Here is a 23,752-nt window from a genome sequence, read left to right as displayed (position 1 = left end):
AAACAAGCTTCCAGAGGCTTCCTGCAACTGCCCAGTTGACCTGCACCAACTGGACCTGCCTGAGCCCTGCTGCTGGCCTCTGTAGGAGTGAGTCTTGATCCCTAATAGGTGATACCCTGGTCCTAGACCACTGCTAATCAAAGTACGTCCCGTGGGCAGCATTCACCCCGTCTGACCTTTACATGAGGCCCCCCTGTCAACAGTAGCAATGTGATACTGTTTACTTGACTCAGCACCAACATCAAAAAGATGTTAAATAGACAGGCAAGCTTCTATTTAAAGGCTAATTGAAGTTAAAGAAAGAAGTAACTAGATAGTTCTGCACTGCTTAACTTCAGGAACACTTTCATTTTTAAAGACATCTTGCAGCAAAAGTGTAAAAATAAGATATATGTCTTCAAAATTCAAAAAGTGTATTTCATTAACATGCAGAACAGTTTCACCTTAGTGCATCAGATTATAGCAGTACATTGAGAAGTGTTTTTTTTAAGTGATCATTTTAAGACATGAATTTAGAAACATTCATTTCCCCCCCAACCCTTCCTGCTGGACAACATTGTTAATAGTGAACTAAGAGGCATGTCAGTTGTCATGTCCACCATTTGGGTGGCCTGGATTCATATTATACATGAACAACATTATAGTTTATTAAATTAAACATAGGAGACGTTTCATTTTTGTACATGGTGCATCCTGATATCATGTACTTCAATGTCCTTTTATTTTATGATACTGAAGAAAAAGGACGGAAAATGAAATAAAAAAATTGGCTAGGATCATGCACTTTGGTTAAGTGGGGAAGCCGGGATTAATCCCAGGTTTTTTGGTTTTACATTGTGCAATTAAGCCACTAGATGTATATGCCTTGTTTTATCTACACCCACCTTACTGCCAACCCTTCCCTTCCTCACCCAAAACCCCAACCACCACCCTGCTGGCATCAAATCCGTCACATCACAGAACAAAGTTTTTGGCCCTTGGGGGAAAATATTTTCAAGTATCCATGTCCCAGACCTTTGGGTGGTAGCAGATTGTACTCCTTCGTTACTCAAGGTATGGATACAGAATTTTTTGGCTCCTTGGGCCTAAGAATCGGCCTCTATGAGCAAAAAAACAACTGCCCTTGATGACGCCAATCCGAAGTTCTAGTGGGACCTGCAGTTTATGCTGACAGCAACTGTCAACAATGACCACCAATGCAAAGCTCCAGCGAGACCTGAACTTCGCGCACACAGCCACAGCCCATGCTGCCTATCACAATAGCTCCAGCAACGATTGCTCTTAACACTAAAACACCGACCGCCTGTCATGCCTGTCCTGCTCTTTGTGTTGACAAACACCTCTTCATGGCCCCTGCCAACACCAGCTCCTCATGTGACTTGAGAAGGTAACTCTCCAGCGAGACAAACCTGGTCCCTGTATTCAATCCACGCTTCTTCGCGACTGGCCTGATTTTGTGACTTTATCCCAGTCCCGAGTGACCAGATAGCCACAAGCAGAGCTTTCTGATTTTTGGTGCTATTTTTACCTACAACTCAAATAAAATCATCTCTGTGGTTCTACTGATTGGGTTTTTCTCATTTTGGTGTCATTTTATTCATTACATTTTAATAAATTGGTTTGGGATTTTTCTTGTGCTGCGTTTTCACTTTATTACTGTTTGTGTGCTGCATAAATACTTTACACAATACCTCTAAGATAAGCCTGATTGTTTTTTTGCCAAGCTACCAGGGGTTAAGCACAGTTGTATTTAGTGATTTTTGGAGTTTACCCTGACAAGGATTGTGTTTATTATTTGAGAGGGGCTTCCAACCCTCTCAACTATTAACAATTTTTTGCATTGGTGTATAGTGATGGGATCCACTACCTGTGTTTGTGCCACTCCTTGAATAAAATCCATTATAATAATCTGACATCAAATCTATTTCTTTTTAAATTTTCCTAGATTGACCATACTTTTTCCTTTTTTACATATTCAATTCCTGTCTCATAATTTTGCACCTGTGATACTTGTTTGTAAACAGAGTAATAATCAACACTGAATATTACCACTGTTGGAGCTGAAAGAGTTTTGGAGGGAGAGGAGGAGGCTGCAGGTGGCAAAGAGCTCCAAGAAGGAGCACCAGATAATCCTCAGGGCCTGGGAAAGGGCTCACCTGCTACAATCTACAACACAGGAGCAGTGAGAGTATGAGGAAGAAGTGGGAGAGCAGGAAGAGAACCTCTTAGCCACAGCCCCTAAGAAGTGCCCACTGGAGAGAGGTACACTGCTGGATGCAGAGTAGGAAGCAGTGTGTCCTCCCACAAACTGTCCCCTGTGGAGTTGCAGGACACAAGAGCTGAAAGGGAATTCAGACTTTCACTTTCCAAACTGAAATTGGCTGCAAAAGAAAAAGAAACAGCTTCAGAAAGAGAAGGGGTAAGGCAGAAATAGCGGTAGCCAAGGGGAAGGCTGAACCAGAGAGAGCCCTAGCTAAGGAGAAGGTGGAGGCTGAAAGGGCCATGGAAAAGCAAAAGCTAGCTCTGGAAGAAAAGGAATGTTGCTGGCTCACGAGATGAGTCAAAAGGAGTTGGACCTTAAAGTCCAACAACTCTGAGTCCAGCAGCAATGGGGAAAGCAACAATGCGGTGTCCAATGGACACAGAAGGATCCACATCGCCAAAACCCTGGTGTCTATTTATGGGGCGGGATGATATTGATAATTGGCTTGCAGCCTACGAGGTATCCCTGTGAATGCACAGGGTCCTAGAGGAGGATTGTAGGGTTAGTCTGTGGAAACACACACCAGTGGATGGGAGAGATACTCCACTGACCCTAGCGGTAGATGACTGGAAGTCCTATGTCCCTTTGAAGGCAGCCCTTTTCACCAACTTTGGTCACACCTCAGAGAAGTACTGCTTGAGGGACAGTCACAAACTGCCTACCAATCTGGGGTGCCCAGAAAGGCACTAGAAGGTTAGGTGAAGGTCAGTAAAGTGAGTTATGTGGATGGGGGGTAGAACCTGGTTCTAAGAGAGCACATCCTCACTAATTGCATTACAGAGATGTACCAACACCTGATTGATACCAAGCTCACTGTATCCAGGGAACTTGTAAATGAAGCAGCCCTCTGGCTCAGCACCACTATTTAAAAGAAGGAACCCAACAGTGACCCCAAAAAGGTTGGTTCAAGTCCCACCCAGCAGAGTGAAGGGGTGGTCCAAGGTGACAGACAGTTCCCAAAATAATTGGGAGGAAAGGGGTCCCATACTCTTTCTGAGAATAAGGGTGGTGGCCGAGTGCAGCCCATTTCCAACCCAGATGCTATAAATCTCATAATCAACACAGCTAAATGCCTCCCATTCTGGTAGCCTTCAGTAGGAAACGAAGATATGATTCTGTACGGCCTGTCCCTGTGTCGCCTGGCATGAAACCTCCTCACTGCTCTTTACTTTCTGTGCTCAAGTTTTACAACATAGCCTTATTGTTGTTAAGAAATCTTAGATGAAATAATTAACAGAAAGTGGCCTGATTCCCTTTCAATTATTTTAATTGTATGAGACTGAGTTATTTTGGATATTTACAAACGTGAGACACGTAGTTGTCAACCTTCTAGAAACTCATAGAAATTAATAACAAGCTAAAGTAACAAGCATTTGGAATGCAATAGTCTTGTATTTGCTCGAGTTAGAGCTCATAGCGTTGTAAATTACTGACTGGACTTTTATTGCCACACAGACTGAAAATAACAAAAGGAAGAGAGCGAGGGTGAGCTGGCCCTGGAAAAGCCCCGCTCTGCTGTTAGTTTATGTTTACAGAGGGAGCTGGTAGAGAGGAGTAACTGAACAAGCACTCACACTGTTGAGGTGAAACAGGCAAATGCCAAAAGAAAGTCCCTTACAGAAGAGATAAACAGGACATAGCGTAATTACACAGTACTTTGTGCTGCTCCCAAAGTGAAAAGAGGCAGGACAAAGACGCAGAACTGACCACTAGCAAGCAAGGATTTTTGAAGGATACTGCAACTAACAAATGAGAACACTGGAACTCACTCTATAGTATACTTAAACGTATACAGCAGGCCGAACGCTAACGCTCGACCTAAAAATGAAGCAGTCAGCATTTAGATAAGCATTGCAAATATATTCACATAGGATTGATTATAATGCTGCAGAACATAATAATTGAAACCAAATGTGAATAATATGAACGAGGAGGGTTCAGCATTTGGATTAATTGGTTAGCACGTGTAACTCAATCGGGGGAATGCCATAAAAATAAAAAAAAACACATAACATTCATGACAATAAGAGTAGGTAATCAAATTCAAGCAGCCACATTCCAATTGCAGCTTATTCTAAAAATAATACTGATGTTCTGCATAAGATTTGAAGGGTGACCAATGTACTTTAGCCATGGTAAAATTGAAGAAAAGGATGACTATTCAAGGCATACTGCACATACAGGCCCTCATTAGAAAAGGCCCAGGAAATGGGCTTGCAGTTCCCTACTGTCATAGATACTGTGGGTACTGGTAACTTCGGGGAATGGGGAAGTGCAGCCCATTATGAGTTGGACCACAAGGTCCACTAAGAAAAGAGTAATTTCCAAGGAAATTAGTAATCCTGAGTTTAGGTCCACTGGTAATTACACATTTTGCTGCAGACTTTCACCTGGAGATGTGTCTGCTTTTAACAGTGAAGTCTGTAGGTGAGCGTAAACAAATCCCTGGTGTTCCAGCAGATCACATTATTCTGATGATGTCAGAAACTAATATTAAAAATTCCACCTAGATAAAGTGGCCATTTGTAATCATGGACAACATCTTCCTTTCTGAATTAAGAAAACAATAAATGGCAACACTACCCTATTATGAAACTTAACACTGCTCTCCTGATTTCAGTTCTGGGTAGATTCTTTCTAAACTGCTATTTTGACTCAGTGGGTTAACGTGCATGCTTACAAAATATCTTGATACGATTCCCACCACGTTGGGTGATACTAGCACTAATTATACAGAGTGTGCAAATAGTATAGTGCCCTTTGAGCACCTCCATGTAGAATATAAGATGCCAACAATACAAATATTTAAATACTTACAATTATGCCACGCTTTACAAGCGAGCTTTCCACAGGGGGAGGAGGACAAAGAAGACTCTCCTCTAGTGAGATTATTAGATGGACACATGACAATAAAGGCTATGTGTCTCACATACAACACAACTAATGATGAATACACAGGGTGAACTGCACCAGCTTAGGGGACATTGGCAGAGCCACAGGGGATTTAGATGATGAGCACTGGAGATATGTGCTACAATTCCCAAGAGAGGTGGCAATAAAGGCAACCTTTCGCCTCATCCAATTAAAAATCCTTAACAGAATATGCTATAGCCTGTATCCTTTTGCACAAGCTAGGTAGGGAAGGAGATTATAAATACCTGCAAAACTGCGATCAGACGGGTCCCTTCCTACCTCCATAGTGAGAATTCTTAACCTTAGCATATACTGGGTGAAGGTGATACAAAAACTAGAGGACGCTACCAGAGTGGGAATGGATGAGCAAGCACAATTAGTAGTACTGGTAATTTGGAGAAACTCTGAGGCAACATCCTACAAGCGAATACTGAATAACCTGGGCCTCATACCTGCAAAGGGAGGAATTGCCCACAAGCGGCTAGTAAAATACACCCGAAAGAGTGGATGTGGGGAACGGATCTATGTATGGTTTAGGAAAAAATGACGTACGAGGGAAAGGAATGCTCCAAAAACATTTGAACAGGGATGTGGAGGGTCGTGTATGGTAAGTTGGAACTAGAGTTGAAGAGGTAAGGAAACTGAAAGCATGACAGGAAAGGGAAAGGCGGCTTAGGACTGTGATGAAGAAACAGAAGAACGGCCGATTGAACTATACCGAGATATATAGTTTAGTAACATGCCTTAGTGAACTGTGTTGCATACAGGGCAGGCTTTAGGGTGCCGCGAGCAATGCAGCCGCACCGGGTGCTGACCCAAATTAGGGGGCGCAGACCTCAGGGGGGCGCTGTGTTTAGCAATAACTTAGAAAATTGTGATTTAAAAGCACCTCCCGAAAAGTTCCTTTTGCATCCAGCCTTCAGGAAGCAATTAAAATGCCAAGGTAACGCTTGTCATTAAAGTTGGTAGAGAGATGGGAGTTTTGTCCAGCAGCAGCTTTGACTGTCCATAAAGTAGCTTAGAGGGTTAATATGCCTCCTGCAAAAAACAGAACTATATTTTATGTGGATAGCTGAGTGGATTAGTAAAGCCAGCCTTCATAAGCGCTTTAAAACAAATGAATGCATGTGAAAGGGGGACTGTGGAGAGATGAGGGGCACATTTGCTGGGTGGTAGTGAGGGAATCCGTCGGAGGTGGTCATAGGGTGGGGTGCCAAAACAGTATGTGGCACAGGGCCCCACCAGCGCTAAAGCTGGCGCTGGTTGCACACTATGAACCTACACGGCTATTGGCTGGGGAGCAACGTTGGCATGTACCATTGCCTTTGTTTTTTTTGTTTGATAACTTCATGTCAACTAGCACTCAAATAAAATGTTTATCAAAAAGCATATAGAGAGCGCTATGAAGCCACAAAAACGTCACAATATGTACATGCCAAGAAGCTAGATTTTCTGCCAAACGCAGTGTTGTGGAACGAAAATCAAGACAGCAGTCCCAGGGAAAAAAGCAGGTACTCTTAAAATCCACATGTATCATGATCAAAGTACTCTTTCTGGGATGAATCTCTCGAGTGTGGGTGAATTACAGTCTTGCTAACAGTATTTTGCCATAGCTTTCCAATTGACATTTGGCACCTTCCTTTTCCTGGCGGAATCAGTATGATTTAAGAACAAGACCTTATAAAGCATACTTGATCTTAGTCCACAGTCCTAGTACCATAAGGTAAACTGACTCGACATAAACACAAAATACGAAAACTGACCAAAAAAAGGCTGCAGAAATGAATTTCGCCCTCACTAATTAGTGGCTTATTTTGTGTTAGTTTTATTTATTGATTTATCGAATGTGGACTGGTGATCTTGGTGACTAATTAGTGGCTTATGTTGTGTTCATTTGATTTATTGAGGAACCTATGTAAGGCTATTTGACGCCATCGAGAAAGCGCTTTCTGATATTTAATAAACCTTGCTCACTATGCAGGAACAAATGGCTGCTTGGTCCCCTGTTAGCTGCTGCTTTTACGTTTTCGCACCATACCTGACAGACCTGTTTTACCACACAAAGAGAAAGACAGCTGTGCTACTTGGAATACTTGGCCAGTTTGGTAGCAGCAAAATATGTCCACCCACGCCACTGGTGTTTGAGGGTGCACTGTGAAATGACATATTCGCATGCACCTGAATGCTATCCTCTGCTTAGTGGGTGGCCAGTGCAGGGATCTAGGGCAGTCTTCATATTTTCACTCCTGCGTTGGCAAAGGATGAGCTGGGAACATGATTCTGAAATAACTGAAGCCTATGTAGGAGATTGCCTACAAGTTAATGGCATTCCCTTAGTCTAATCTTGACTGAATTAGTCAATTTGGTGATGTAACGCATTAGGTTGAGATGTTGGTTTATGATAAAACCCAAAGATGTGTTATCAGGCACCGGGGTGGGGGGCAAAAGGAGGAAGTCTCACTTCATCACTGGGTCGGGAAAAGCAGCAAAATTTATCGAGAAACATCTTGAAAGGAGGAAGCAGAATGGAGACCCGTGGTCCTCACCAGACAGCCCAGATGCATCGGGTGTAAGAGAGACGAATAGTAACACTGAGTAATACGCCATTTTCTCAAAGATTATGAAGGGAGTTTTCTTTTGTTAAATAATATCGGTAGGTTAGATTAAGTTTTCCCCTTCTCCTACTTAAAATGATAAGCATCTAACCACGGTCCTGGGTTTTCTAGGTCCCTAATAGCAATACGACATGGACTTAATGTTGTATTCAAGTTTCGAGTTGTGTAAAGTTTGTCAGGCACCACATGCCCATGCATGCGTCTTTCATCTGGGTTATTTTATGTTTTGTTGCAGATTTTGGTAACTTGGGGCTATCCACCCAGTTCAGAGTTTATTGGAGGAAGAGTGTGGAATGGTAATTTTGGGATATTTTTTGATAACATTTTCTAGAAACAATGAAGTGCAGGGCCGACACCTCTTGTTCATGTAATGATCATCAGATTACGGGCCTGATGTACAAAGGTTTTTACTGATTGCATATCCGCTGATTCGCTAAATCAGAAGGTTTGCAAGCTTTTTCTAATGTACTAAACCCCTTTAACAAATCGGAAAAGATTTCCAGTAAGCTAAAGGGTTTATAAATTGTTTCTGAATTGCTATTTGGAAAGGGTATGTTTTGTGCGTCACTTTCAAAGAGCAAATAAAACACTGATATATCACTGGTTTGCAACTGCAATTTTTTTTGCAAACCAGTGACCAGTAAAGACCTCTAATTTAGGGTGGTCGCTGATTTGCAGAGAGGGATGATTTCCTTTAGACTCCTTCCCCTTTGGGAATCGTAGTGGCAGCTTCAGGGGGTGTAGGCAGAGGTCCAGTGAACCACTGCCTGCTCTGAATGTAGTTTTCCAAACCTGTGTTCTTGTTTTTTTAAAGCAGCACCGGCTCCTTTAAGGACCTTGTATTGCTTTAAAAAACATTTTTTCTGTTTTAAAAAGCAATCACAGTCGTGGTGGTCCGTTGTGCCTTGCCGAACACCATCCCTGTGATTGTAGCCAATCACACGGGGTCACAAATTGTGACCTGCCTTCTGAATACTAATTAGACAAGTTGTTCTGTGACCTCCTGCACTTCGGTATTTTGTGAACCAACCTATTAGTACATAGGTCAGTTTGCAATATCAGATTGCACAGCAGCAATAAGTATAAGAGATGGCGTCAATGCCTTCAGTAGACAAACAACCTTAAAGGAGCTTATTATTTTAAACCAACTTTTACACATCAAGCGAACACCAGATCACAGATGTGTAAAATAATTATTTGAACAGGTGACTTTGGCAAGAGTAGATGGCCACTCACTACGGTAGCCACTTAATATTGAAAAGATCACGATAGCCATAGATAGCTTTGCAGGTAGCAACACCCTGATTTCTGATGTCCTAATGGCTGAACTTTATAAAGAATTCAAAGAAAAGGATAGCTTCATTCCTGCTGGAGGTGTACTGTGAAGAGCAGGAGGTTGGGCACCTTCCTCCTATCACTAGAGTCTTTAATAATGTCTTTGTCGAATTCTGGAAAGGATGACTGAGTTACCTATCATATCGCCTGCTATCATTGGTAAACCTTAGTAATAACATTTGAGCAGGGGTAAAAACAGCTAATAGGCTCACACCACTTCTGGACAAATTGGTACCTCCAGAAATTATATTCCAGGCACTGCATAACTGGAGGACTATATTTGTCCTCATACATCAGATTAGGCAGAAGCTGGAAGCAGTCCAGGAAGGGCATGCTGGGAGAAAAATATTTGGCCTTACACTTAAGATTAGGCAGGAGATGAAAGCAGTCCAGAGAGATAGCATGCTTGGAGGACTATATTTGCCCCATTCATCAGATTAGGCAGCAGCTGGAGGTAGTCTCACTGGTAATCAATGGCAAGAAAGCCTGAGGTCAGCATATAACAGCTTCATATGGTTTATTTTATATATTCCAAGTTCCATTCTGTTTAGCAATTATTTTGAAGATGGAGCTGGATAGAATGGGACTTAGAATATATCTGTAAAAAACCTTGTACAACAGTTATATGCTGACCTGGGGGCAGAATTTGTATTAGTGAATGTTTATCAGAGTCATTTCTAAGTAGTTGGAATATGTGCTGGGCCTTCTCTCTTTCACCCCTGCTCTTTGCATTAGCAATGGAGCGGATGCTATGCAGGCTTTGTGAGCACCACTCACAGATGGGATTTTATTTTCCAACAAGAAGGCTACTGTTGTCAGAATGCAGATGATATTATCCTATTCGTCAAAACCCTTACATCCATCTTGCTGCCTATCTTGAGGAAAATTATACAATTTGGCAATTTCTCTATTAGAGTGATGAACAGGGGTAAGTCTCTAATACTCCCTCTAACGCTAGTCACAATTCACTCAGACAGCTGAGATGATGAGTAATAACTTGGTGAAGTATTTCATGAATTACACACGCAAGTAATATACACAAAGAAATTGTATTAAAAGACAATAATGGTCCTAAAGAGGGAACCTAATGAACCAGGTCAACAGACGGATGACTACCTCTCTTGATGGGGGTATATTAGACCATATTAAAATGGTACGGCAGAAGTTTTTATATCTATTCACTAGTGTCATTAAACTTCTGGACAGGGCCTTCTTACGAGGCTAAAGTCCCTGCTCCCCAGACTGATTTGGGCTTAGAAGCAACATAGACTATGGTGGGTCGTATTAATGTTGCCACATTATAAGGGAGGGTTTATGATCCTGGACTATGAAAGCTGCTACTGTGCAGGCCAGTCAAACTTTATTGTGTACTGACACTCTCCAGCATGTCACGTCCAAAAGGAATCAGGTTGGGTCAGGTATGCGCAAATGATTTTAGTGTAGTTATATTTGACAACTTTGTCGCTTCTGAACAATCCCATACTTCCCCTAATACAAGATGCCACCGTGGTCGAGGTCCTGAGCCATAGAGGTGACTATGCTTGGACATTTGTTTTGAAAGTTTTTAAGGAGAGTGTGTTTATGACTCTAGATCGCCTAGAAGAGGCCCAGAGCGCCACTGCATTAGACATGCTAACATACTTATAGGCATATTTACAAGAGCGTTGCATCACGTTTGCAGCACACAAAGTGGTACATGCGTGATGCAAGGCTCCAAGTCAGATTTAAGAAGCCATGCAAAGCCACTTTGCGTGGCTTTAAGTGGCTTCTTAAATCTGGAGCAGCGCAACCACGCTCAAGTCGCTGCACTGCACTACTTTGCCCTGGGTAGGCGTTCTATGGGCATTACGGTGGGTGTTCCCATGTAACACACATGGATTTTGACACATCCCCAGGTTTACAAGACCATGTAATTCTGGTGATGCGCCAAATCCTTATGCCTCCTAGGGGAGGTGCAATGAGAAGTAATATCTTTCTTGCTCCACTTTCTGCAGCAAACATAGAAAGAGGAAAAAGCCTCTCAGGATTCATTTTGTGGAGGAAGGTACCCCTATCCTTTTGACACAGGGCAGCGCAGCAAGGTTGCTTGCTGCGCTGCTCTTTGCCAAAAATTTGTAAATATGCCCCTTAGAATGCAAAAGGAACCAGTTAGAACCGGCTACCCAATTTTATAGGTGAACCGCCTCGATTTGAGCCACTGTCCCAGATGATACATTCTCTGAGCATCAAGAGCTGGGATTCTATGATATATGCCTCCTTCACAGAAGCCTGTGTGAATATAGCAAATTCTATATATGGGTGATAATAGACTGATTTATGCCTTACATTTAAGGAAAATACTTTGTGTCACTGTTACATGCAGACAAAATCTGTGTCAATGAATTAAAGACACAATTTTGTTAATTTCTGATTCGTAAACCATGTTTACTACAACCCAGTGCTGCAGCCCGGAATCGATTGTTAATGTCACCGCTGCTCACACACACATTCAGAATGGCAGTGGGCACTATGTTTTTTGCTTCGGGAAGGCGGTATCCTGCTTTTGACCTATCGCCTCTGTGGTATTGATAGATTAGGTAGCTGAAATGTCAGTCTTAACATCAACTTATGGCTGCGCTATTGCTTTTGGCTTAACACAGAATAGCCTTGGCCTTGCTAAGAGGCTGATTGCCTTGATTCAAAAACATGGTTACAGGCTACTACGTTTGGCAAGGACTTCATGGAAACACACTCATCTCTGCAGCTCATTGCAGAAAAGCCATATGATACACAACGGCCTGAAAGAACGTACCTAGAGCTTGGTACCGCGACAAACAATACTTCGGGATAACAGTCTGTGGGAAACATTAGGTGTGCATACTCCACAATGCGAGCAGGGAGTTTTTGTCCCTTGCAGAGACATCTGAATGCATTTAGACTCTGGGGTGTATGGTATGGCAAACTGTGACTCAACCTTGAAATATGTGTACCCCATTCCATTAGTATATGATATTGGGAAGTGTAATACATGAGCAATGTGAAACAAGTAATGTTAATGTGTCGACATGGACACCCGATGTGGTTTTTCGTTTTTATGTTTATGACGGAAATTTATTAATAACGTTTAAAAAATTAACTGACCTATGTAAGCACTACCCAAGCCCATTTTATGATGAAGACAGTGTGGTTCAAAAATAAATGCCTGTTTCTTACAGCTCTTCGATAGATGGCTAGCTACATCATAGTATGCACCAGGTAGACCTCTTCACCCAACCTTTGTGAATCTGATGACAACTCCCATTGTAAAGTGTGTTGGGAAGGTTGAGTAGACATTTCTGTTCCATGCTCTTAGTATTTAAAACTCATTCCTTTGACAGTAATAGTTGCATGTAAGTTTCATATTTTCAAACAAGTCTGAGAAGGAGCTGCCGAACCTACAGAGTTTTGGCGAATGTGGCACTGCACACTGTTTCACTTTTTCTTCCACTGAATCCCAAATAATAACTGCACATACTGTCAAATGTTGTAGAAAGTAAAAACGTGTGTTTAAAAATGCTACATTCATGGAACTATATGATGGAGAGGTTGTATTTGCTTACCCTGACTTCAAGAGCTCTCCAGCCATTATTCTCTATACGCTTGTACCAGCCACTGAAGTCCTTCTCGAGAATCTGTGCTCGGTTGTGGATCTGTTTAGGTAGGATCTGCTTGGAAGCTTGACTTGTGTAATCCTTGGGACTATTAGCACACATATCAACAATAGGTCCATGAGTGAATATTTTATAATATATGTTCGGAGGGAATGTTACCTGCAGACAGAAAATGCGAGTTGTTCAACTGAAACATCAATGGGCTTTAAACCAAAATGTATGCTCATCCATTATTTATTAATTTACAAAAATAAAAAATAAAAATGGACAGAATGTTCGAATTGATGTGAGCCGCTAATAGGTAGACTGGACAGCATTCCATGTTTTATTTTGCTTACTGCACCAGATCTGTCAGAAACCTATTGTACACAAATCAGACTTAGGCGGTCATTATGAACACTGGCGGTCCGGACTGTCATGCCGGCGGTGGCTGTAATTACCGCCAATGGCATGGTGGTCCGGACCGCCGTATAATGTTCATGCCAGGACCGCCACAGGCGGAACTCCACCACCACCAGGCAGCCTGGCGATGGTGGAGTTCCTTATCTGTCAGGGCAGCGCTGCAAGCAGCGCTGCCCACCGGATGATGTACCTTTTCCCCCCAGCCTTTCCCTGGCGGTCTATCCCACCAGAGAAAGGCTGGCAGAATGGGTGCCTCCGGGCCCCCTTGCACAGCCCCGTCGCGCATGTTACTGCCCGATTTACGGGCAGTGATATGCGCAACGGGTGCTGCTGCACCCACAGCAATGCTACATTGCCGCCGGCTCCATGTGGAGCTGGCGTCAGTGTACAGGCCCTGCATTTTGCTGGGCAGGGTGGCGGAAACACTGTTTATGCCTGCCGGTCCAGTGGAATGTTGTTTATGTGGCCGGCGGGTCTTCAACGCGCTGGCAGTCTTTTTTTAGACCGCCAGCACCAAACTCGGTGGGATTTCCCGCCGAGTTCGTAATGACCCCTTAGTCTTGCTCCAATGGGAACAGTCCAGATAATCAAAATCTATTATCTCAATTATGAGTTTCCTGCCAATACCAAAATACCTCTGTAAGACAGTCAGTCTCTGTACCCACCCTCCAACTGCATACAGAAGTGTGTTAATGACCCATTCTGCCATCAAGACCCAACCTCTTTTATTGAGTATTCTCACTCAGATGTCAATGAGAGTATCAGCTTGGAAGAAATGAGTAACTACCGCATCATCAAGAGTATCTTCACAAATAACCAGACATCTCCCTAAAACAAACTCTCAGGGATAAACCCTCTGTTTTTATGGGTTTAGTACTAAAACAGACACCCCACAAATCATGGATGGTTTCTTCTGCTCAGTGAAGGACAAATTGTACCACAACTCCCATTGCACCCAAACTCAACAAACTAAAATCAGCAGTTAACATGGTCCTGCATTTTACAATAAGGTTATTGCAAGGCATGAGCAGTATTAATGCTTTGCTTTAGAATATGGACATAGTAGGGTCATATTTGGCACAGTATTTAGTTACAGTGAGGAAAGATCTCAGATGGAGTAATTGTCACCTCTTCGTAAGACAATGCTCCTCGGGAAGCATCTGCACCTGGCTGTTTAGTTTTATTACCATTTGTACCACTGCAGTGAAGTTACCTGGCCTCAGTACTTCAGCTCCTTGGTGGGCCTATTCTACATACACTCTCTTCTCTTACCGCCACACTTTATAGTCTTCCCTTTGTCTTCAGTAATATTTTGTTTATCTGTTATTTCATTACAATTCCTTCCTTTATGTACTTCACTTTCAAACCTACTCATCTCTCCCTACTCATACTTAGCTTGACAATGTCTCTATAATGCAAACACAACATGTGCTTATGTCTGGTTTTATTGGTTGGTTTGAGTAACATGTTGAATATGACTTTAATCTGTGATACCAATCTAAGTACCAAATCATTCACCACACTGTAACATATTGCATAATTTTAACAGATACTTACTCCACCTAACCTGAAGCGAACATAAACCCCTGCAGCAGCATCTATAAGCTCAGCCTGTGTGAACAAAGCAAATATTAAAAAAACAAAAAATTAAACGTTTTGTCATATAATTACATATTTAAACCTTAGCTTCTTTAAGACAACATGGTATACATTTTATCACTTACAAAGATTGACTTGAGTGCGAGAGATTCAAGGAGAAGTAAGAAACATAATGGTAGAATAAAGCATAATAAAAGAAAAGACAGAGAATGTATAGGAGAATAGGATAGTACAGATGTTACTGCCCTGGCTAGAGTGTTGAACTAGGCACCACTAGGATTCTAAGATTAAGGCAAATTTTGACTGCCCTACAGTACCAAGCCTGTCCCTACTTATGGAATCCATAAGCAGTTCAATCTGAAAACCAAACTATTCAGGATTATTTTCAGTGGAATTTCAAGCATAAGAGGGGCTGTGTCTGAACATCAAACAACAGCCCATCTTACCTCATACCTCCTGGATGCAAACATAGTTTCAGAAATGTATTCAGACCTACTAAGTAACCAGAAGGTGATGCATAACGTGTTACAATTAAATACATTTAGGTACTGGTAATGTAATTAGTACTGGAGTCCATTGCAATTTCACTGCTAAGACTTTCTCGGGGCTCCCACAATGTTTATGTTTCTCTATTCTCATTTTCACTGGGCACAACTATCCCATTCACAGGACTGACAGATCTACAGAAAAATAAGGACAATAATAATAAGTATATACACATTTCCTACAAGAATTCAAAAAAGTAAGCAATGCTTCCAGAAGCATGCCATAAAGTGCACATTTTTTGCGCATAGTGACAGACAAAACAACGAGTTTCAGTGTTTCACGGTCTAGTTCATATTAAATAGTAATTGTTTCACCTCCAATTTAAATCGCAACTCCCAGGACCACGTGTTGACAACAGATATAGAAGACGCATGATCCAATACAATCTGACCAAAAATAACTTTGGAGAAAATATGAAAATATATATCCGAATACACAATATGATCATATAAAATTAAAACACAGTATTTTATATTGAAATGCGACTCCCATCCACCCATGGAAAGTTTAAAAATATCTCTATCTATCTATATATCTATATATCTATATATATATATGTATATATATTATTTGTTTTGTCTACAAATTTGCGGTCTGCGGATGAGCTGCCTGAACGCTGGTGGTGCAGGAAAGGCGCTAGCGCTTAAACACCAACCATCCTTCCTCCCCTTCAGAGAAAAGCCTGCACCCCGGATGGAAAGTAATCACTGTTTATTCCATGCAGCGCCTGCCAAAGAGAGAACCCGATTTGGCTGCTTGTTCAGCCATTATTAACTCAAAAGCGCCATGTTTGAAAATAAGTTATGATGACCATTTGATTCCAATTAGACCAACCTAGACGAAATATTTTGAGATATCCCATCCTATAATTCAAAAAGTCACATATCACAGGGATATATATGTATATATATGTCAACTTTACAAAAGGAAGAGTCAGTGCATGTTTTGTTAATTTTGTTAACCAATATATTGCACTATATGTAGTCAACCAGCCTACTGGGGCGTGATGTATGATGCCTTTTATGCATTAGCACAATCCCTTAACCCACAGGAGCAAGATTTATGGTTTAGTTGACCAGTGATGCATGTTTAGTATACATTATATGTTTATGGATCTCAGAAGAATGGTTTTGCATTTTTACATGCAAAGTTCAAGAAGGCTGCCATTGTTTCCTTTGGCATGACAATCAGCAAAAATATGATTTGATTCTTTTGGCAATTTGGAACGTTATAATACATAAAAGCAGATATACACTGTACTTTTTGTGAACATTTATTCTTGTTTACACAGTTGTGTATATATATTTTGTATATTTGATTGATGAGGCTAAAATGGCAGCTAGTTTGGCTTGATCAATACCAGGATATCCTTTAGCTGTTTTTAGTACATGTAAGTCACTTATAAAGCATGTTTGATATGAAATACTTGTAACCCACGATGAAGGCAGATGCCGAAGTTGACTAATGTGGGTTCTCACATCCGGAACTGTACCATGGCCAGGAGGGCTTGGAGGATTACTTGGTGATATATATTACCTACTTGCGATTGCCAGTAGGAAGTTATAGTTAGGACCATGTTTCCATAGAAAAAGTGTCTTTTATTTTTATTTTATTGATTGCAATAACCAACAGAGTATATAAACAAAGGCAGCAATAATACCATCACAAGCATTGCATAATATGCAAGCCATTATCACTTTGCGAACCTTGTTTGAACTGAGCCGGCACATATAGTTATGAGACCTGCTTTGCCAAACCCCAGTTATGTTGCCTGTACGATTCCGCTGGGCACAGTAGTAAATATGACACTAGTGGACACCATATATTTTGTGGTCTTGAGGCTTGTGGGAGTTCTTGCACATACAGCTCAAGTTGCTTCTTACAGTAGGCCAAGACCTTTAGCCAGTGTCCAAAAGCAGGCACTAGCTTAACTCCCCAATGTATGGCCATCCTTCTTTTCATCAGTAGTAAAGCGATTGATGTAAATCTGTAGTTAGAAGGCTGCAATGGATTTACCAGCTCCAGCAGACACATTTGGGAAGTGCATGCCACCTCCTCCATCACCATCACCGTAAAGGCTAGGCTAAGTGTAGGAAATCGGCATCAGCGCGCTGACATCTGGCAGATCTTGAGTCTGCCCTAAGTCTATAGTTATATAACTGAAGTTGGGTGTAGTATACTTGGTGCAGATACTTAAAATGTATTATTCTTAAATTGCAGTTAGGGGTGAGTCGTTTATTCTATGCACAGCAATATTCCCAGTCTTCCGTTGTGAGTGTGCTGCCACTCCCCCCCCACCCCAGAGCAGTGGTTCCCAACCTTTTGACTTCTGTGGACCCCGACTTTATCATTACTGGAACCCAGGAACCCCCTCTGAGTCATTATTGCAATCCAGGCCCCCCCACCTCCACTGAGTAATTACTGAAAGCTGGGGACCTAATCTGTTAATATTATTTAATTTTCCAAGCAGTCGCGGACCCCCTGAGGAGGCTTCGCGGACCCCAGGGGTCCCCGGACCACAGGTTGGGAACCACTATTATAGAGTGCTGTGGACTCTCTTGGTTACGTCAAGAAGGGGCTGCAACCGCGTCTTTAGGATCTTTGCCAATATCTTCGAATCGATGTAATCAGTGACAATGGGCGGTAAGATTCACAACAGTCTGCCGGTATATCAGCCTTCAACAGTGCAATTATTAGAGCCCTGCGTAGGGAGGCAGGCAGGGTCTGGTTCTCGTAGGCCTCGGTGTGCATAGTGAGCAGGGGTGGGGCCAGTATATCTTTGTATTTTTTATAAAATTCACCTGGGAGGCCATCCATGCTTGTCGTATTCCCATTAGGCAGCTTCTGTATCGCCTCTTAGAGCTCCTCCATAGTGATAGATTGCGTTAGAAATTACCTCTGCCCTGGTGAAAGCCATGCTAGTGCTATATCCCCAAGGTGTGCTGTGATCTCCGCTTCAGTCGCGGACCCTCGGGCTTTATATAAGCTTGTATAAAAGTCCACAAAGCATCTAATAATAGAAGGGGTCTCATGGACTTCTTCCCTTTCCTGTGGCGTTATACTCACCACATGGTGTTGTGCCCATAGCTTTCATTTTTTGCCCTAGACTGCAGCTTGGTCGGCCTCCCTCCTCATATGCCCTAATTATCCACTGCCCTGAAAGGTGTTTTATCTCTTGTGCAGCTGTGTCACTGTACTCAGTGATCTGTTCTCTAATGGCTGCAAGTGTGGCTGTGTTAGGTTGTAATTCATATTGTCACTCCAGGTGTTGTAATGTACCCTCTATGGCACTTAATCAGAATTGACTGGATTTTAGGATCCCAGCATGGAGACCAATAGGCACCCCGTATGGTCACTTTGAATGCTTCCCACAGGGTTCCTGCACTTTCTGTAGATCCTGTGTTTTCTTCAAAGTATTGTGTTATTGCTTGGTGCAGTCAGTCTCTAAACACAGGGTCGAGCAGCTCTGTGGGGTGAAGTCGCCACTGAAACTGCAGCAGTGTGTGTGTGTGTGGATTGTTAGTTCCAGTAGCACTGGGGAGTGGTCAGACAGGGTCCATGGAAAGTGTTTTTATATCAGTCACCCATGTGCAGACCTCATTCATTCCCAACAAATAATCTAATCTGGACCACAACTTGTGGGGATGACTGGTCTTCGGACGCAATGTTAGAATCCGGTTTGGACTTCAAACAAGCTTTGGTTGCTGCAAGGGGAACGGTACCCCAGGTATTAGTGCAGGATGGCTCCAGTTGGTCCTGATATCTTCTCACTTAGTAGGGAGATGGGTCTGGCCTCTTGGAGAAAGGTGAGCTCCTCCTGGTTGGCTGCTGTGTCGGTGGACCCGGTGGTTAGCGAAACAGTGAACTGGACGTTGCGGTTGGTGCCTGCAGGAAGCAGGGAAGTGGCTCTTCCACTTTAAGGAAGATCCTGCTGCCTTGGCAAAATCCTGGAGGCTCTGAGGCTTTTGGAGGATGCACAGCTGCAGGACAAGTTGAGTTGTTGCAATTGTTGGGACAGGAGCAGGTAATCAGACAGGGTTTAGCGCCAAAGTCCACCAGCAGTCCACAGTTCTCGCATCTGCTTGGTCCTTCTTCTTTTGTCAGGACGAATCTGTTTCTTCTGGTGTCAGGGGTCCACCTAAATTTCTCAGTTTAGGGGAGCTACTTACCCTTGGAGAGTCTACACTTCCTATATGACCACTTCCTGGCAGGAGGTGGCAACTCCCAGGTCTTGGGAAGCCAGGGTTTCATACCAAAGGTGGCAGGGTCTTTCATGTCCCTGGCCTTGGTGTGCAGACTCACTAACCATCCTGCTGGAGTAGATGAGAATATCTTCCTCCAAAGCAGGTAATGTTTCTGGCCTCTGCAAGCGTGGGCTTTCACCTCCAGGGGGTCCGAAACATGTCTGTGGTGGCAGGCTGGTCGATACCAGTCAACCAGCACACTAAGGGACTAGTAGGTTTCAGGGGGATGCTCTAAGGTGCCCTTTGGGTGCACGTTATAATAAATTCAAGGCTGGCATCAGCCTGGATTTATTAAGAGGAGATGTTTGATACCGAACATCATAGGTTTCAGTGAAGCCATTATGTTGCTGGGGATTTTATAATGAAGAGAGTCCAGTACATACCTTAAGATGGATTACCTGTTCACTTTCAATATCCAGAAATCAAACTAGACATAACAGGGGAATATCTGCTCATGCTGTTATGTCCTCATATCAAATATAATGCACCCTGCTTTATGGTTCTAAGGCCTGCTGTACGGGTGACTTACATATATTTAGATGCAGTGAGTAGGGCATGGCACACAAGAGGTGTGCCATGTCATGTTTTCACCTGGCTTGCACCAGGACACACAGTCTGCAACAGCAGCTGTGTGCAACTTGTTTAGGGGGGGGTCTCAGAGGGTGGCAGAATGCATGCTGGACCCTCTCCAGTACCACAGCCCTAGGTACCAGGAGTACCATTTATTAGGTACGTAGAGGTACAGGAGTGTGCCAATTGAACACATTTTACCTTGTTTTAGGGAAAGTGCACTGGTACTGGGGCCCTATTTGGCACAGCCCAGTGCATCTCAGTTGAAAAACCTCAGTACCAGTGAGCAAAAAGTGGGGGTGACCACGCCCAAAAGAGGCACTTTCCCACAACACACAAGCATAAAATTTGTGTGTGGCTTATGTATGGTTTGCATGGCTGTTGTGAGAATTACATGTTGCGGAGAAAACCATAACTGGTGGATTTTGGTGTTTTTTACAGTGTTAACTCATAACCATAAAAATTGTTTATCTGTATTTTTAAGACAATTAAGAGTGTTTTTTAAACATACTTTAAGGTGTTGTAACAAAGCTAACCATAAACTCACTAGAGTTTTTTCTGAGTTTTTTTTATATCGTACTTTCAACATAAACCTGCCAGGCAGCCGATCCTTGCTGCACATGCCTTTTGGAAGGGCCTGGGTCACGACCATTGGCCATGTGCAGCTGTACTGCGCCATATGCTTTATTCATTTATTTCCAGATTTACAAATTCTGACACTGGATTTATGAATCCTGAGGGCCCAGGAAGGAAACAAAACACCCAGGTGGGGTCTAGGGTTCACAAATCTGGTGCAGGATTGAAAAATAAACAAAATTCAACAATGAAATAGCGTAATTTAAAATTTACATTAATGTCGGGGTTGCCCACTGACCTCCACCCACACGGGTTTGGGATCTAGGTAGGCTGTCCTACCTCTTATGCTCCATTTGGTTTTATTTTTCTCAGGACTGTGCTTGGTGCACTGAGTTGTATAAATGGAACCACAACAGAAAATGTCCAGAGGACACCAACCAACCAGGGTATGGCAAATTTGTGCATGTGAAGAAAGCCCAGTTCAACATTGTGCCTTTTTTTAATGGATCTGCGTATCCTACTTGTATTTGCAACTCTGCAGAAGATCTACAACTTAAAGGCCCAGAAAGCTTTAATTAAGCCCACCAAACAACTTTTTGTAAAGTAAATTGCTCAAAAACTACTGCATGCAAAGGCACTTTTCTGAGTGAGGTTATAGTTTCGTACCAAGTTCAGCTGTAATTCCGTTTTCGTTCTGTAGCGGAAAGCAAGGTTTCATAAGGGAGTTAAAAGGGGAAACGCTCGTGACAGCCCCCAACTTATTTCTACTCCCTAGAAGTATCTACAAGAAACTTGCAATGCCGAACCTCAGCAAGATTTGTTTATTTTAAGGATCATGCAGATTCATCAATTGGCACCAAAGCTCTGCCATATATATCTATTTATTGTATTTGTAAAAGCGTGTGATAAAAGTATCCTAGCACAGGGAAAACACAGTGAAACCATTTTGATTTATCAATCAGTGCTTGAAGCCAGGTAGTTATAGAGGCACCGTGTCTCCAGAGGGAGAGACTTCTAAGTCATCAGTCCCTGAAGGCAAAGCTTTGCCATTTTGGAGAGACAGCCTTATCGTCCACGCCTTTAAGAGGTCAGTAGAGAAGGAACATATGGACAACGTGGGTAGACACCATGAGAACAACTACTGGATGAATAGACCTCATTTACCATAACTAACTTTAGTGATCTCTGTTCAGGGACCAAGTGTCCATCTTTATAAACTTCACACGTGTAATGAATTAGTAGATGATTTAAATCTTGGAGTTAAGTATACTCTGTCGCACCACCGTCAGAGTGTTTTTACAGCCAAGTTATGGTCTGCCAGATTTAGATGCAGGCGGGCCATAGATGTAACCATGGGGGTGACTACTCCGTCTCTGACATGGTTACACCACTCCAACGGCCTAACGGAGTAAGGGCCGTCAGAGGCTGATCTCTATATCTGCCCACCTAATTAAGGGTCTCATTACGAGTTTGGCGGCCCACAGAACACCAAACTCACGGTGGTGGTCGGACCACTGCACTCCTAGTGGTCCGAGCACCAGATTATGATCCTGGTGGTCGGACTGCCAGGAGACTGCCGTCACCGCCAGGATCATGGATCCTGACGGGTTGGCGGCAGTCTAAGTCGTGGTCAGACACAGAGGTGTTGAGTTTGCCGTGCTGATCACAACTTCACTTTCCACCAGCCTTTTCACAGCAGAGTCTTTGCCATGAAAAGGCTGGCAGTAAGCCAGTGCTGAGGGCCATGTCATGGGAAGTGCAAGGGACCCCTGCCAGCACCCTTGGAATGCGCACAGTCTCCTATTGCAGACAGTGAGCATTCTGAGGATGCTTATGTGCGAGGGATTTAGCCTCGGCTCCCTAAGTGAGCCAGGGCCAATGCTGCTGCCCTGTTTCCACTAGGCTGACTGGCGGACAACGTTTCCGCTGGTCAGCCCTGTGGAAACATCGTAATACGACGGGGTGAGGCCACCAGTTTGATGGCAGCCTCATCCCTGCCGTGTTGGTGTTCTTGGCGGCATTTGTAATCAAGCCCTTAGATGGGTGGACTTAGATGTCAGTTTTCACTACCTGTGCTCTCCACCAGAATAGTCCTGACGGTAATGGCCAGGAAACGGTCTAATGCGCCCCTCGCCTGCGAGTTAACTCCCCTGACTCTGGGGCATTTTTTTTATTTTCAAAAATTAAATCCTACTTCGAATCATGCACCAAATTTTAAAAAGCATTGACAAGAACCACCATAATGACGGTGCCTGTAAATGCTTCAGGAAAAACCACCAGTTTCACAGTCATTTCTAAATTTCGCTGGCAGGGTAGTTTCAGCCTGATGGATGTTAATTTCTCTGTCAGGCCAAGAGATATTACTCTGTCGGCAAAATATTAAATTGTGACCCTAGATGACAAACAAGCCAATATAATACTTATATGGGGCAGACAAATTAGAAGGCTTTCTTAAAAACGCCCACATACCTTACATGTCAAAGACGACTTAGTTAAACAATGACATGTAGGAGAGAAACTGTTGCACTTAACGAAATCATCCTCAGTTACCCTGCAAGCCGAAATTGATGGACCACATCAGCTTAGAGGCAATGGCATGTTATATATGTGTACCAACATAGCCTTGAAATGTAAATTAACTGTTTCAAAAACAAGTCTGTGGATGTGAACAGTACTCCAGAATTAAACAATGTGCCTGCAGGGCAGCCCATTATTCTCAGAGATTTCGTGGCACTTTTGAAGTAGTGTGCATAGACAAGGATTTAAGACCTTCTTTAAAGTTTGGTAGTCACAAATGTGGCAGACATCCCGTCCACCATATTACAAGTGCAATATGGTACTGCTACTACGGCAGATGGGATATCAGTCACGCTTTGACAGAGTATCCCATCTGCTAAACTGTAAATAAGGTCCTTGTTCCATCTAGTAATCTTCACTGGATTCTAGCAGTAGGATTTAGGAGAAGCTGCAATGTAGGATCTGCCGAACATGGCCAAAAGAGTTTTCTCTGAACTAGAAACTGCTCAAAATAATAGAACGCTCAAACAAAATGGAGACTGA

General features: G+C 42.9%; 1 protein-coding gene across 2 annotated transcripts in view; it reads right to left on the bottom strand.

The window, feature by feature from the left end:
• The window catches only part of C8H11orf65 (chromosome 8 C11orf65 homolog), a 269,451-nt gene that overhangs the window by 185,500 nt on the left and 60,199 nt on the right, over positions 1-23,752 (bottom strand). For both annotated transcript variants that reach the window (XM_069202320.1, XM_069202318.1), the window contains exons 4-5: positions 14,715-14,768; positions 12,705-12,914 (exon numbers count right to left, since the gene is read on the bottom strand). In XM_069202320.1, coding sequence (XP_069058421.1) covers positions 12,705-12,914; positions 14,715-14,768 — 264 coding nt within the window. The remainder of the gene's footprint in view (positions 1-12,704; positions 12,915-14,714; positions 14,769-23,752) is intronic.

The sequence above is a fragment of the Pleurodeles waltl genome, chromosome 8 (genome assembly GCF_031143425.1).
Source record: "Pleurodeles waltl isolate 20211129_DDA chromosome 8, aPleWal1.hap1.20221129, whole genome shotgun sequence".
Classification (NCBI taxonomy): Eukaryota; Metazoa; Chordata; class Amphibia; order Caudata; family Salamandridae; genus Pleurodeles; species Pleurodeles waltl.
The sequence above is the reverse complement of the archived record's forward strand: the minus strand, read 5'-3'. Positions and strand labels throughout refer to the sequence as shown.